Raw genomic sequence first — 12,767 nt, forward strand, 5'->3', positions numbered from 1 at the left:
GAAATTGCTTTGAATGCCATTTCCATATACTCCGTGATTAACCCTAATTATAGCAAGTATAAAGCAATGCCTAGTTCAATATTCCGCTAGTTATGAAACATAATGTCGATATCAATTAAATGTCACATCTATCCTATCTGTAGATTGTCAACTTTTTGCTTTTGTTCCAAGAAGTTTATGTTCATAGGATTTTTAGCTTTTATGTGACTAGCAACAATAAAACCTTATTAGATCCAAATAGGTTTCAATTTTTTTTACCAAAAGTTTTTTATTATTGTCTATTTTCGTTTGATAATTTATAACCAATCAAAATTATGTTATCTTAGTAGTAATGTAAGATTACATTTGCAAATGTGTGCGTGTGGCGACACCGGTTTTGATACGAATGTTGCTTTGTCATTGTTGATTGCCATACAAAATGAAAATATTATTATTTTGCACCATCAATGCCATCCAGCATGCGCGTAGGTACAATGCGCAAACGTGTCTTGTCTCTTGTGTTGGATCATGTTGGATGAATATTATGTATCAGCGCAGACCTTGAACGCCCCGCTTGACGTACCAAAGCGTTGCGAATTTGGGGCCTAAATAAAACCGTAACTTCCAGCCTGTCCTGCTGTCCTGAGATTAATTTTTCATCTTATTGCGTATGACAAAGGATTGGAATGCAGGTGTAGGGTTTTCCAAGGATAGAGAGAATAGGCAAATGCCTAAGCGCGTTTGTCTAAAAATTTAGACAACTACTTTCGTCGGCCGTATCGTTGTATAACCTCGTTTTTATAAAAAGGAAATGAAACTAAGGACCGATTTTAGGTAAAAATACGCTGTATGATATTAGGCTCAATGCACATTGCCGCGGAATGGAAGCGACTTTTATGTTCTTTTTTATAATAACTAAGTGGCGGGACGAACAAGTCGTTCGCCTGATGGTAAGCGACACGCCTGTCCATAACAGTTGCTGTGCCACTGAGAGCTTTAAATCACAAAGATCTGAGGGGCACTGCCACTGTGTCCGATATTCTGAGGGTCGTATTCCAGAACTCTACTCAATGCTCAAGTCAGGATTTGAGTATGGTTTAAAGCACTCGAAATCAAACTCAAGTCCCTGCCATTAGGGTCGTATTTCCAGTGCTTGTGTTTCAATTGCAATCCTTCTTTGCAAAGTTCAATTTCAATTTGCAATGCTTCTGTTTCCAATGCAATCCTGACTTGAGCATTGATTAGAGTTCTAGAATACGACCCTAAGAGTCGTATTCTAGATTTTTCTAGATTTGGAAACACAAGCACTGGAAATACGACCCTAATGGCAGGGACTTGAGAATGATTTCGAGTGCTTTAAACCATACTCAAATCCTGACTTGAGCTTTGAGTAGAGTTCTAGAATACGACCCTAAGACAAGTTGACAAGTCCCATGTGCCTGTAATTGCACAAGCACCCTTTGCCCTTCGAAACCGGAACGCAGTAATGCTCACACTACTGCTTGGCGGCAGAAACACGTAAGGTGGCAAAGTACTTCTATGGACGACTTGCGTAACGCTGTTTTTAGGCTCGTGTGTAGTTTATAAAGACATACGAGCCAAAAAACTTGTCACGCGCAGTCTCAGGAATTCCCACAGCTACCGTATTGTATCTGCTAGTTTGTATCCATTATGTTACGTACAATTTCGTTACCAATAAATATTGGCAACGAAATTGTGTGTCATTCCATTCCGCGGCACTGTAAATTAGCACTTAAAAATCACGCCAGAATCCATTCAACCGTTGAGGTGAATAGTCACTAGAATAGTCTAGACCAAATTCCTGTTTCTATTATTTTGTAGTAGGTATCTTGTTTCCTTCAGGCTGCTGTCCAACAGAGGCTGAAGTCCAGGAGGTGATACTGGCAACGGAGAACAAAGAAGCCGTAGGCACTGTGCCACTTACCAACTTCTTACCTTACATGGTTAAAGCCATCAACGAACACAGGTAAAGGCACCGTGTAGTAAAATACGTAATAATAGCACACCAGTACAGTCGTGTGCATATCTAAGTGTGCAGTAATATGTAGCGTAGGTACACGGAAATATTTTAAAATCCAGTTATTGTAAAAAGTAGGTATTAATTTAAATTAGATATATTTGTTTTTGCAATTATAAACCTACGTTGGTTAATATTTTATAGTAAATAAATTAATTCCAATAAAAGTCTGTGAAACTATCATATAAGAAACTAATAAAAATAGGGTTTTTAATGGAGCGCTTTTAATGGCAACAAAAGATGATCCAACGGTTTGCACTGTGGTCCCTGGGTAAGGAGGTCACGTGACCGTCAGGATGGCTGGTCGCCTGTGGCATCTGGCACTGAGTATATATTCAAGAAATTTAAATAAATAACGCATACACTCAACATTGCCCCGCACTAGGGAAACCCTGTGTCGCGGGTGCCATGGACACACACATAGACAACCACAAATTACACCCAAACTCACGAAAGAAATAATTGTAGGCCATACAACTATTTCTCCCGGCCCGGGAATCGAACCTGGGACCTCTGCGTGGTAGTCCGGCATGGTATCCGATCGGCTACGGAGGCAGTTGAATTGCTTGCTACCTTCGACAAATTTTCAATCGTTTATATTTTTTTAACTAATGTAGATAGGAAGCGTATTCCTATAATTCGCGAAAGTAGCAATTATTGATAATCCCTCCATGCTAAACAAAGTGGCGTCAGAATAGCTGGTCAATTATTTTTTTAAATTTCTAAAGGTACCAATTACTTAGAAAAAGTAGCAAATAGTAGCAAATAGGTAGCAATTGTTAAATATACACTCAGTGCCAGACGCCACAGGCGACCAGCCATCCTGACGGTCACGGAAGTCACGGGTTCGATTCCCGGTCCATTTTTTCCCATTCTCTGTCAGACAATTATTGTCAAATAAGTAATAGTTATTTGACCAAATTAAAAGACGCATGATGCGAATGAAGCTTCTTGTCATTTGAATTAGTCGAATTTTACTAATTTGATGGTAATTGTTTCGGACGGATGTTGGACGGAGAACGGTAACAGACCCCCTGATCTGAGTATTGCGGAGTGAATTGCATTGCTCTGATACTCACAATACAGGGATTTCACTAGTTTGAGACCAGGTAATTACTGTGGCACATTTTTATAGTTATCATTAACTATTGTGAAACTTGTCAGGTTCTATCCAGCATCCGCAGAGATGCTGCTGGCTGCTTTTCAGTACTTTGACACTGAAGGTCGCGGGTACCTCACCAAGGAAAAGTTCCAGCAGATCATGATGGAAGAAGGCGAACCTTTTTTCCCGGTAAGTGCAAAATATGATAAAATTAAATCTAAAAGCCTTGTTCTACGGTGATTATTACACTGCTCCGCATCACGCAACGGTGTGCGAAGCTGCGTTTGAAACAATTATTGTCAAATAAGTAGTCGTCATTGAGTCGAGACCCAATGAAAGGACAATGTCAAGTCATCGTCATCATCATTCAGCCATACGACGCCCACTGCTGGGCATAGGCCTCCCCCAACGATCTCCACGACGATCGATCTTGCGCTGCCCACATCCATCGGCTTCCCGCGACCTTTACCAGATCGTCGGTTCACCTGGTGGGGGGCCTAACCACTGAGCGTCGTCCGGTGCGCGGTCGTCATTGAAGAACCTTTCCGTCCCAACGGCTATCGGTTCTCCTAGCTATGTGCCCCGCCCACTGCCACTTCAGCTAAGCAATTCTTCGAGCTATGTCGGTTACCTTAGTTCTCCTACGGCTTTCCTCATTTCTGATTATATCACGTCAAATATGAAGCTTTATTCACATCATGCTTCTTTGAATTTGGTCGAGTATTACTTATTTGACAATAATTATTTTGGACGGATTTCAGACGGGGAACGAGAGCGAGTACAGGTCCAGAGATCACACCCTATTTTGCGTAACATATATCCTTTGTTAAACTTTTTTAAAATACATGGTATGTAAAAGTTTTAATAATATTTAGTGTGGTCATGATCTTAGAGCAAGTGGCGCAAATAATAATAATAATAATAACGCACACACTCAACATAGCCCTGCACTAGGGAAACCCCGTCACGGGTGGCAAGGACACACACATAGACAACCACAAATTACACCCAAACTCAAGAGAGAAATAAATGTAGGCCATACAAATATTTCTCACGGCCCGGGAATCGAACCTGGGACCTCTGCGAGGCAGTCCGGCATGGTAACCGTTCGGCCACAGAGGCAGTAATTTTAATTTTAGTTAAATAATAACAATATTTTAAATTTTTATTGAATTGATATTCAATTATTTTTTGTGAAATTACTCCACTAATTCGTTACAATTATTAATACAAAGATCGAAAAAATTCCAACTCACTCTAAAAAAATTCCTTCGATCCGGCCGGATTCGAACCGACATCTGCTAGCAAACCGTCGAACCGACGTCTTCTTGCATACCGTGCCAGACGCTATATCAACTTAGCCACGGAACGAACCAGCGGACCTCACGAATTTTTCTATGTGCTTGCGTCGTATCTTTGAGAGTATCTATGGGAAATCTATGACAGATTTATCACTCAGTTAGTACCTTTACAGCTACCAGCCCTGGCGAGAGATGTCGGTATTCACTGTATTTTAAATTTTTATTGAGTTGATATTTAATTATTTTTTGTGAAATTACTCCACTAGTTCGTTATAATTATTAATAGCGTCTGACACGGTATGCTAGAAGATGTCGGTTCGAATCCGGCCAGATCGAAGGAATTTTTTCTGAGAGTTCGATCTTTGTATTAATAATTACAACAAACTAGTGGAGTAATTTCACCAAAAAAAATTGAATATCAATTCAATAAAAATTTAAAATATAGTGCATTAAATACAGGAGGAGTTCGAAGAAATGATGCAGACAGCCCTGGATCCTGTCACTGACACCATCGCCTATGAGTACTACATCAACCAGCTCTTGGTACGTATTTCAATCTTGAGTAATTTTAGACTTAACTAAATAATCTCATACAATTAAGTAAACAACTTTGGCCCAAATCAAAGAGTGGTGTGAATGGGAGTTGGTATTACAGCGTAACCGGGATAAACGGGATATAAAGGTATGAGAAACGGTAGGTATTATAAGAATTAAAATACGCACAATATTAAAATTACAATTAATAAGTGTTTTGTAATAAATAGGATATTGGACAATCTGAAATTGAATACTTTTCATTAGCATTAAATAATATACAAAAATTGATGTTGCAATGGGAAAATAGAATTCAACGGGACAAAACATTCAGTAAGCAGGATTACAAAGATACGGCAATGCAAGTGACCAAAGTACAACATACGTACACTCATGGACGTATAACGCTAAAAAAAAGTAGAATTATGATAACAACGTTTAATTTAAGTAATCATACCTTTTTTATATAACAAATTGACCTGAAAAGTTTGTGCAGTTACATCTATTTGCCAAGTTTGATTGAAATCGGTTAAGGACGACGGTGAGTGAAAACCAATAAACCGGATTCATCCTCTAAATTGCCACCCTTAGAGGTGTAATATTTTTTTTGAGGAATATGCTTAAGAAAAAAATACTGTCGAATTGAGAACATCCTCCTTTTTTGTTAAAAACAATGACTTCAATTATATTACTTCCAATTAAACATTCTGAATACACAGGTTGTCCGGTGAAAAAAAATGGAAAAGCCATTTCATGCCTTATAACTGTTCCAAAAAAATATAAAGAAAAATTAACCATTTTAAAATCTACTTTAAACACACATTGTTTTAGAATAGTTGGCCACTCAAGTCATCATACATTTTTTTTATATCAAAGACGCTTAAAATTTTGTTAAAAAACAAAATTTGGCACTGAAAATAAATTAAAACTTAAAAAAAAATTAAGTGCAATAGTTAGTCATACTATTTACTGCCTATTTATTAGCGCAGTTAACGTAGAATACTATGGACACTAAAAACCGAAGGAATTGATTCACTTGTAGTCGTGGTGTACAAAAACGTAAAATAAGGTGAAACTAATTAAATTCAAAGAAATATATATATTATATATATACCAGGATACCAGCCCTTTGCACCAAGTACCAAGTCGTATATATATATATATATATATATATACATACACATATATATACATCTTAAATACTACTTGGGATATATTTTTCTTTATATTAGTTTAACAGTCATAGGCTCTACTATAAGGCATTTCAGGCTTATCCATTATTTACCGGACACCCTGTATGTGGCCATTGGTTCATATGAACATTGTTATCGTAATTCAACCTTGGTCATTTTACTAAAAAAGGACGGGGAATCCCCGGATATTGGCTATGGATTTCGCTGGTGTTAGAAAAATCGAAAAATTATTTCAGATTCATTTTCAGCACATTCATGTGAATTAATTGAAGCAGTAAAAAATTATGAATCAAGTACTGCGTTTCTGCCAGTCTACACTTCTGAACCATACTTTATGCCCCTTTCCTCCCCTCCTACCTTCCGGTGTCATGTCGTTTCTTGCAGTTTGTGATACAGATCATAATCCCGAGTCCGTAGTAACGATTAGAGCGAGAGCGATCCTAGTACAGTGACACGCGTTACTACTTTAGTATTGATTTTTGGTTTACATTGCGCACCACTTTTACCGTGCCACCGCCCACTGTCGTCCGTGCGTGGCCTGACTATACCATGAGTTTAGGCACAATTTACATCACCGCGGCACGGAATGGAAGCGAATTGTATGTCAATATTGTGTAACGTAATACAAACTAGATACGAGCCAAAAAACAGATCGCGCATCTTCTGGAGAATTCTCGCGCAATTTCGGGTATTCCCGTAGATACCGTATCTAGTTTTGCACGTTACACAATTGCCGTAAAGTTAATTAGGTTATGAACAGTTTCGTTACAAAACTTCGCTTCCATTCCCTTCCGCGGCAATGTAAATTGGACCTTACAGTGACAGTTGCCGCGTGAAATATTTGCATACAAAATGTTGGTATAAATATATGTACCTATTTATTTCTACGTTTTGGATTACAGAGCGTTTAGAACTACATACAGTAAGGTTAAAGCTTTATGTACTGGTATATTGATCCTTGACTCTCAAAATAGGGTAAGTTACTCACGTTGCAGGTAAGAACTTGTGTTCCTCTGTGTAATTAACAACCTCACACACAGAAGCTGATATTTATAAAACGAACTTTGACTTCGATTAAGCAAAGTGGCGAGCTAAGCAAGTTTTTCGTTTTTACAACACAAACTTTGCCTAAGTTTAAGCAAGAAATTACAAAGAAAACTCAAATTTTAATTTAAATTCTTGCTAAAACTTAGGCAAAGTTCGTTTTGTACATACGAAAAATCTTGCCTTGCTCGCCATCTTTGCTTAATACAAGTCTAAGGGCCGTATTCCAGAACTCTACTCAATACTCAAGTCAGGAGTATTCTCAAGTCCTTGCCATTAGGGTCGTATTTCCAGTGCTTGAAATCATACTCAAGTCTGCTCAAATCCTGACTTGAGCATTTAGGGTCGTATTTATGAATCTCAACTTAAGACAGGGCTCAAAAAAAGTTAATTTTACATGATATAACTAGAAAAAAATAATTAAAAAGAAGAAATGAATAAGAATAACATGACCATTATTTTTTCCCAGAGCGGGACGCCTGTAAATTTATTATTGTTAGACATGTTTATGATAGTTAAATGTTTAATGATAAAAAAATAAAAGAATTAAAATTGTTTTAAATCAAAATTTTAAAAAAAGAACAATTCTTGTTTATATATTTTTCGCTTTCGCGCGACTTTAAGAAAAAATTGTTGGTACGTGTGTACTGTTTTGTGAGAGGGACAATTTTAAATATTTTGGGGACAGGGAGACACAACGCCTACTAAAAGCGGGACGTCTGGTCACGTTAATTATACATAAATTTAAAATATTACTATTAACAAAGTTAGAAAGTAGATGTTGAGCTTTGTGTGTACGTGTGCTATATGCCTGCCTAGATGATAAAATATACACCTTCGATCAGATAACATTAAACTTGCCTACTCTTTGGTTGACTTCTTCAAGATTTAATGCGTAATGAAAGTAGCTGCAAAATATTTGAAATAATAAAAAAGATATGCCCACTAAAAATTTATTTCCTCAATCAATAGACAATAATTATTATCAAACTTAACCTAATTTGCGATTATTAAAACAGTTAAATAAACAATACATTGCGTATTTTTAAAATTACATACTACTTGTACATACTACTAGTGTGTCATATAGCGATATCTTATATAATTAGTCATTTATTTAGTTAGTCTAATAATTAAGGGTAGTTCGACGAACCTATCTGGACAATACTTGAAACATTATTATTAATGGTGAAGTTTGGAATTTTAAGACTCAAATATAGACCAAAATCTCAAGTTAAGCTGTTGAAATTATTAAGATATTTATTGGTATCTTGCTCTGTATGCTCTACACGATTAATTTTGTGACAAAGTATCGGCAGACCAAGCGAGATAAACAAGAAATGTCTCTACCTTTTTGTTGCTGTTTCTTAATCAAGCAGGTATTTTAGATGATGTAGGGGTACTATATATTAAGAAGACATCAGACTTATCCACAGGAAATCACGTTAAGTCTGTCAGAAAAAGCTGTAATAAGAGCGTTGCGTGTTTCGTATAGACGTAACGACTTGTTAGTCTCGTCACTTAGCTATTATAAAGAAAAGCTTTTTGTGACAGGATCAAGCGATTCCAGGTTAATAAGTTTGGCGACTCCCTTATTGTAGACACTATTACCCTCCTAAATTAACCCGAATTTCTATGTTTTTCGTGCATGGTCATAGTTTGTAGTTCTTAGTTTTGTGCCAGTTTGCTTGTACGTCTAGTCCTAATAATAGAACTAGGTGTCGATGTCGCTATACGGGTTGAGGACCGTGTAGGGGTAGCCCTTCCGGTCTCTTTGCCCTCATTCTTCATAGTTTCAATGTTTTTATTCTCCACTATCTCTTCCTGGGTTTCTGCTTCTCCATTGGACTCAGATTTCACTTCTGCAGTTTCATTTTCAGTCTTCACTTCGGTAGTTTGTTTTTCAGTCTTAACTTCAGTAGTTTCATTTTCAATGAATTCAACATCGTTATCTTCAGAAATTTTATTTTCTTCTTCCTCCCGTATAGCACTCAGTAAATCAACAATTTGATTGTCCAGAGATTCATTAAGGACCTGGTCAATATCTTCTGTTTTGGTTTGCACTTCATCATTTGACTTCTCAGTTTCAGCCTGGTTGGTGTTAGTCACCTTTGTTGGTTCACTGATTCTCACTTCGATTGTAGAAGTTCCTGCAAACATGATTTAAAACTTTAAACAAATTAAATAAAAGTGAGTGGAAGTGCTTTCCTGAACGATTTCTTCTTTTAAATGTTATAACCCTATCTAAATAATAGGTAATTCCGCCAACGTCAAATTAAGGAAAACAAGTTTATTACTTAAAATTTGACTAGTGAATGTGTAAAACAAAAACACATGTCTGCTGTGCAAACATAGTAGGTTTTATCTCACTATGGTCTTCATTTCTTTAATTCGAAAATAAAATGCGAATGTCATAATATTATAGACATGATGAATTTCTGTTTGTAAAATATAGCATCATAAGCTTCTTTACGTAACTTTGCCAGTAAGCAAACTTGATACAAAAGTTTACACACTATGATGCTTCAAATTTCTTCCAGATAAAAAATGTAATGGCAAGTCTAAAATTATTATTATTCGTAATATTTGTAAATAAATTGTGGTAAGTAATCAAGTGTCAAGTGGTAAAGTTGCTGTAGTCGACGGGTAAAGGTAGTACTCACCAACAACACTCATAGTGGCAGCGAGGATGTTATCAAAGTCCTGTTTATCGTTGAAGCCGACGAACAGCAAGTTGTGAACGCCGCGGTGTTTCTTGATGGTCTTCGGGTGGAACTGGTCCAGGAATGTTTGCATTAGCTTGCGTTTGGGTAGAGCCGGGCGGCCGAGCACCTGAAAATTGGTTCCATAAGTTATATTCGTTTTATAACAGAAACTATGATTCACCTTGCCATGGCCTTATCAACGATCTCCCTAACAGCGTAATACTGTTGAACCAATTTGTGATTTGACCCCTGGACAAGTGAATGGGAAGAAACAAAGTGCCATAAGCCATCTCTATTTCTGGTTATGTACTCGATGGCCACAGGTAAAGCTAAAGAAGTGATATACGCAAGGAGTACAGAAAAACTGCCAGCGTAGACATTTTCACCGAAATTATTTCCAGACAACTGCAACTACTATAAGCTTTTTTTATTATTATCTTATTTAGTTTTAGTTTTATTGTTAAGCAAAATCAGCGTAATTGATATTTTTCAAAGACAACAAACTTTAGATGCCAAAAGTTACTAAAATGCAAATGCGTTGTTTATGACGAGGCAGATTTTTTTTAATAATATCAATTGACGGGACGAATAAGTCGTGCACCTGATGGTAAGTTACACGCCTGTCCATAACAGTTGCAGTTCCACTCAAGAGCCTTAAATCGCAAAGATCTGAGGGGCACTGCCACTGTGCCCATCACCCTGTGACATAAGTTGACAAGTCCCATGTGCCTGTAATTTCACCAGCACCCTTACCCTTCGAAACCGGAACACAGTAATACTCACATTACTGCTTGGCGGCAGAAATAGGTAAGGTGGCAGTACTTGGACGAACTCTTTCACAAGGAGCTCTACTGCTACTAAATATTATTCACCAGTGATGTTACTAGGTATCTGTGTGTTTTCCAACCTTTACAAAGTACGGTAAACGTGCTGGCAGTTTCTTTTCAGCCGGACCCGTTGACACATCTGTTTCAGCAGGAGTTCCATTCTCTTTAATCTCCTTATTCTTCTCACATAGTTTCATTGCCTCTTCCTTGATGATATCCAAATTCATTTTAAAACGATCATCTTTCTTCAGAAGTTGCATTATGGTCTGGTGAAAAAAGAACTCATATAAGCAATGATCGGAAAAAGGTGTTCCGCATATATGGATACATGTACAAGGAACGACATAGAGTTGTTAAAACCACCAAATATTAATTAATTACTGTTTCGAATTCCTCCTGTTTCGGAGACATAGGAAGTTGAAGTTGGATTTTAAAGTAATTCTGTGCCATGTAAAAATGCAGTAGATAACTAACCTTTTACCAAAACAGAGAATAAAAACGTAACAAGAATAGTCACTCTCCGCCCTAGCTTTAGACACAGCATATTGATGGTCACATTGACGGAACGGCGACATTTGCTAGTGAACTTAAGAAAAAATATTAAAATTTTATTTACGAGGGGAATTTTAGGACATTTTAGTTTGCATGAGAATTGTTGTGATCGCGCTCTAAAAATATTTAAATTAAAAAACACAGCATGACAGATGTTTATAATATATCAATTTTCAAACAAACCGTTTGAAAAAACAAATATACGCGATTTAAATCCGTAAAAACAGTTTCATTTCCTATGTGTAACAATCGCGAAAACCTAAGAACTCGATAGATGTTTATAAATTCGAAATACTATCAGAAATGTCATAATTTAAAAGGAAAATGTTCACAGTAGATTATTTTAATATTTTTTATTAAAAGAACTGTCGAACGCTTAAACAAGATGAATAAGTGCCATTTTTAACGGCCTTAACCTTGTACAGCTATTTATCGTCATAAATAGAATAAAGAGAGGAGTTCCTTTCGTCCGGAAATCCGGAATTCGAAAGGGTAATTAATTAATAATTGGTGGTTTTAACATGTGTCTATGTATGTAGAACGCCTTTTCCGACCATTGCTTATAAGTAAGGACTACTGCGAAGATATATTCTTAAAATGAAAATTTGTTAAAAACAGATCAAAAGAGGAAGTACACCTCTATAGTTTGTTAAAAAAAAGAACACTTACCTCTTTGTACTTGGGCAGAAGAATGGGCATGCGGCGTCTACAAAGTGACTCAAAAATCCTGCTATAAAACTTATGCTTGTACCACTCAGGATTATTCTCCACTCCTTCTTCTATTTGTAATGTAGTATCGTTAGTCTCGTCGCTTGCTTTAGTCGTATCCACATTCTCATCTACTGCTTCATTTGTTTCCATGTTTGCTTCTACTGAATCAGTTTTTTCATTTGTTGAATCATCATTTTTAGATTCATCTGTAGCTGCTTTAGAAAAAGACACAAAATCTTGTATCACTGTGCACAATTTATCATATTTAAAAAAATTATGAACCAATTTAATACGGCCAGCTGATCGAATGACTACTACATCAATAACCAATAAATAGTCAAACAAGTTGTCTTAGAAAGTGACACCTCAGACCAATGTTCTTATGCACTAACTACATAAGGTCATTGTCATTACCTTAGACATTTATAGATATGGAGACGGTTGAAAGATAAAAAGGGTTAAGCGACACTTAGTAAGAAAGCAGTTACACTTAGATGCTAGATAAATATTGGTAGATAGTACTAGAAGGTACTAAATATGCATAATAATGCCCCACCAAAAATATACATGCGAAAAAGGAGCCACATTCGGTATATTGAACAATCAGGTCAGTATGTTTCGCCGACAGTTGAATTTGGAATGTCGCATACATTTCAAATTACAAGGAAACTGTCTTAGGAACAATTAAGTCTTTTTTGTGAAAAAATGTTGGCATAGTCAATTTTTTGGTCAAGCGTGAATTGTCCATAAAAATGAATAAAATTGATATGTTTTTAGTACT

General features: G+C 36.6%; 3 protein-coding genes across 3 annotated transcripts in view; 1 reads left to right on the forward strand and 2 right to left on the reverse strand.

Moving 5' to 3' along the window:
* The window catches only part of LOC113233535 (heterogeneous nuclear ribonucleoprotein U-like protein 1), a 46,049-nt gene extending 45,540 nt beyond the window's left edge, over positions 1-509 (reverse strand). The window contains exon 1 of the mRNA XM_026468658.1: positions 484-509. Coding sequence (XP_026324443.1) covers positions 484-509 — 26 coding nt within the window. The remainder of the gene's footprint in view (positions 1-483) is intronic.
* LOC113233536 overlaps positions 508-12,767 on the forward strand; it is a 98,209-nt gene continuing 85,949 nt past the window's right edge. The window contains exons 1-4 of the mRNA XM_026468659.1: positions 508-568; positions 1,822-1,966; positions 3,182-3,308; positions 4,880-4,963. Of these exons, the coding sequence (XP_026324444.1) occupies positions 508-568; positions 1,822-1,966; positions 3,182-3,308; positions 4,880-4,963 (417 nt within the window). The remainder of the gene's footprint in view (positions 569-1,821; positions 1,967-3,181; positions 3,309-4,879; positions 4,964-12,767) is intronic.
* On the reverse strand, positions 8,155-12,217 carry LOC113233685. The gene is made up of 4 exons (XM_026468865.1): positions 11,945-12,217; positions 10,804-10,989; positions 9,855-10,023; positions 8,155-9,341 (listed from the first exon to the last, which is right to left on the reverse strand). Exons 1-4 carry the CDS (start codon positions 12,134-12,136, stop codon positions 8,860-8,862), a joined length of 1,029 nt encoding a protein of 342 aa, XP_026324650.1. The 5' UTR covers positions 12,137-12,217; the 3' UTR covers positions 8,155-8,859.

This window comes from Hyposmocoma kahamanoa, unplaced genomic scaffold (assembly GCF_003589595.1).
Source record: "Hyposmocoma kahamanoa isolate Upper Pololo Valley unplaced genomic scaffold, ASM358959v1 79, whole genome shotgun sequence".
Lineage (NCBI taxonomy): Eukaryota > Metazoa > Arthropoda > Insecta > Lepidoptera > Cosmopterigidae > Hyposmocoma > Hyposmocoma kahamanoa.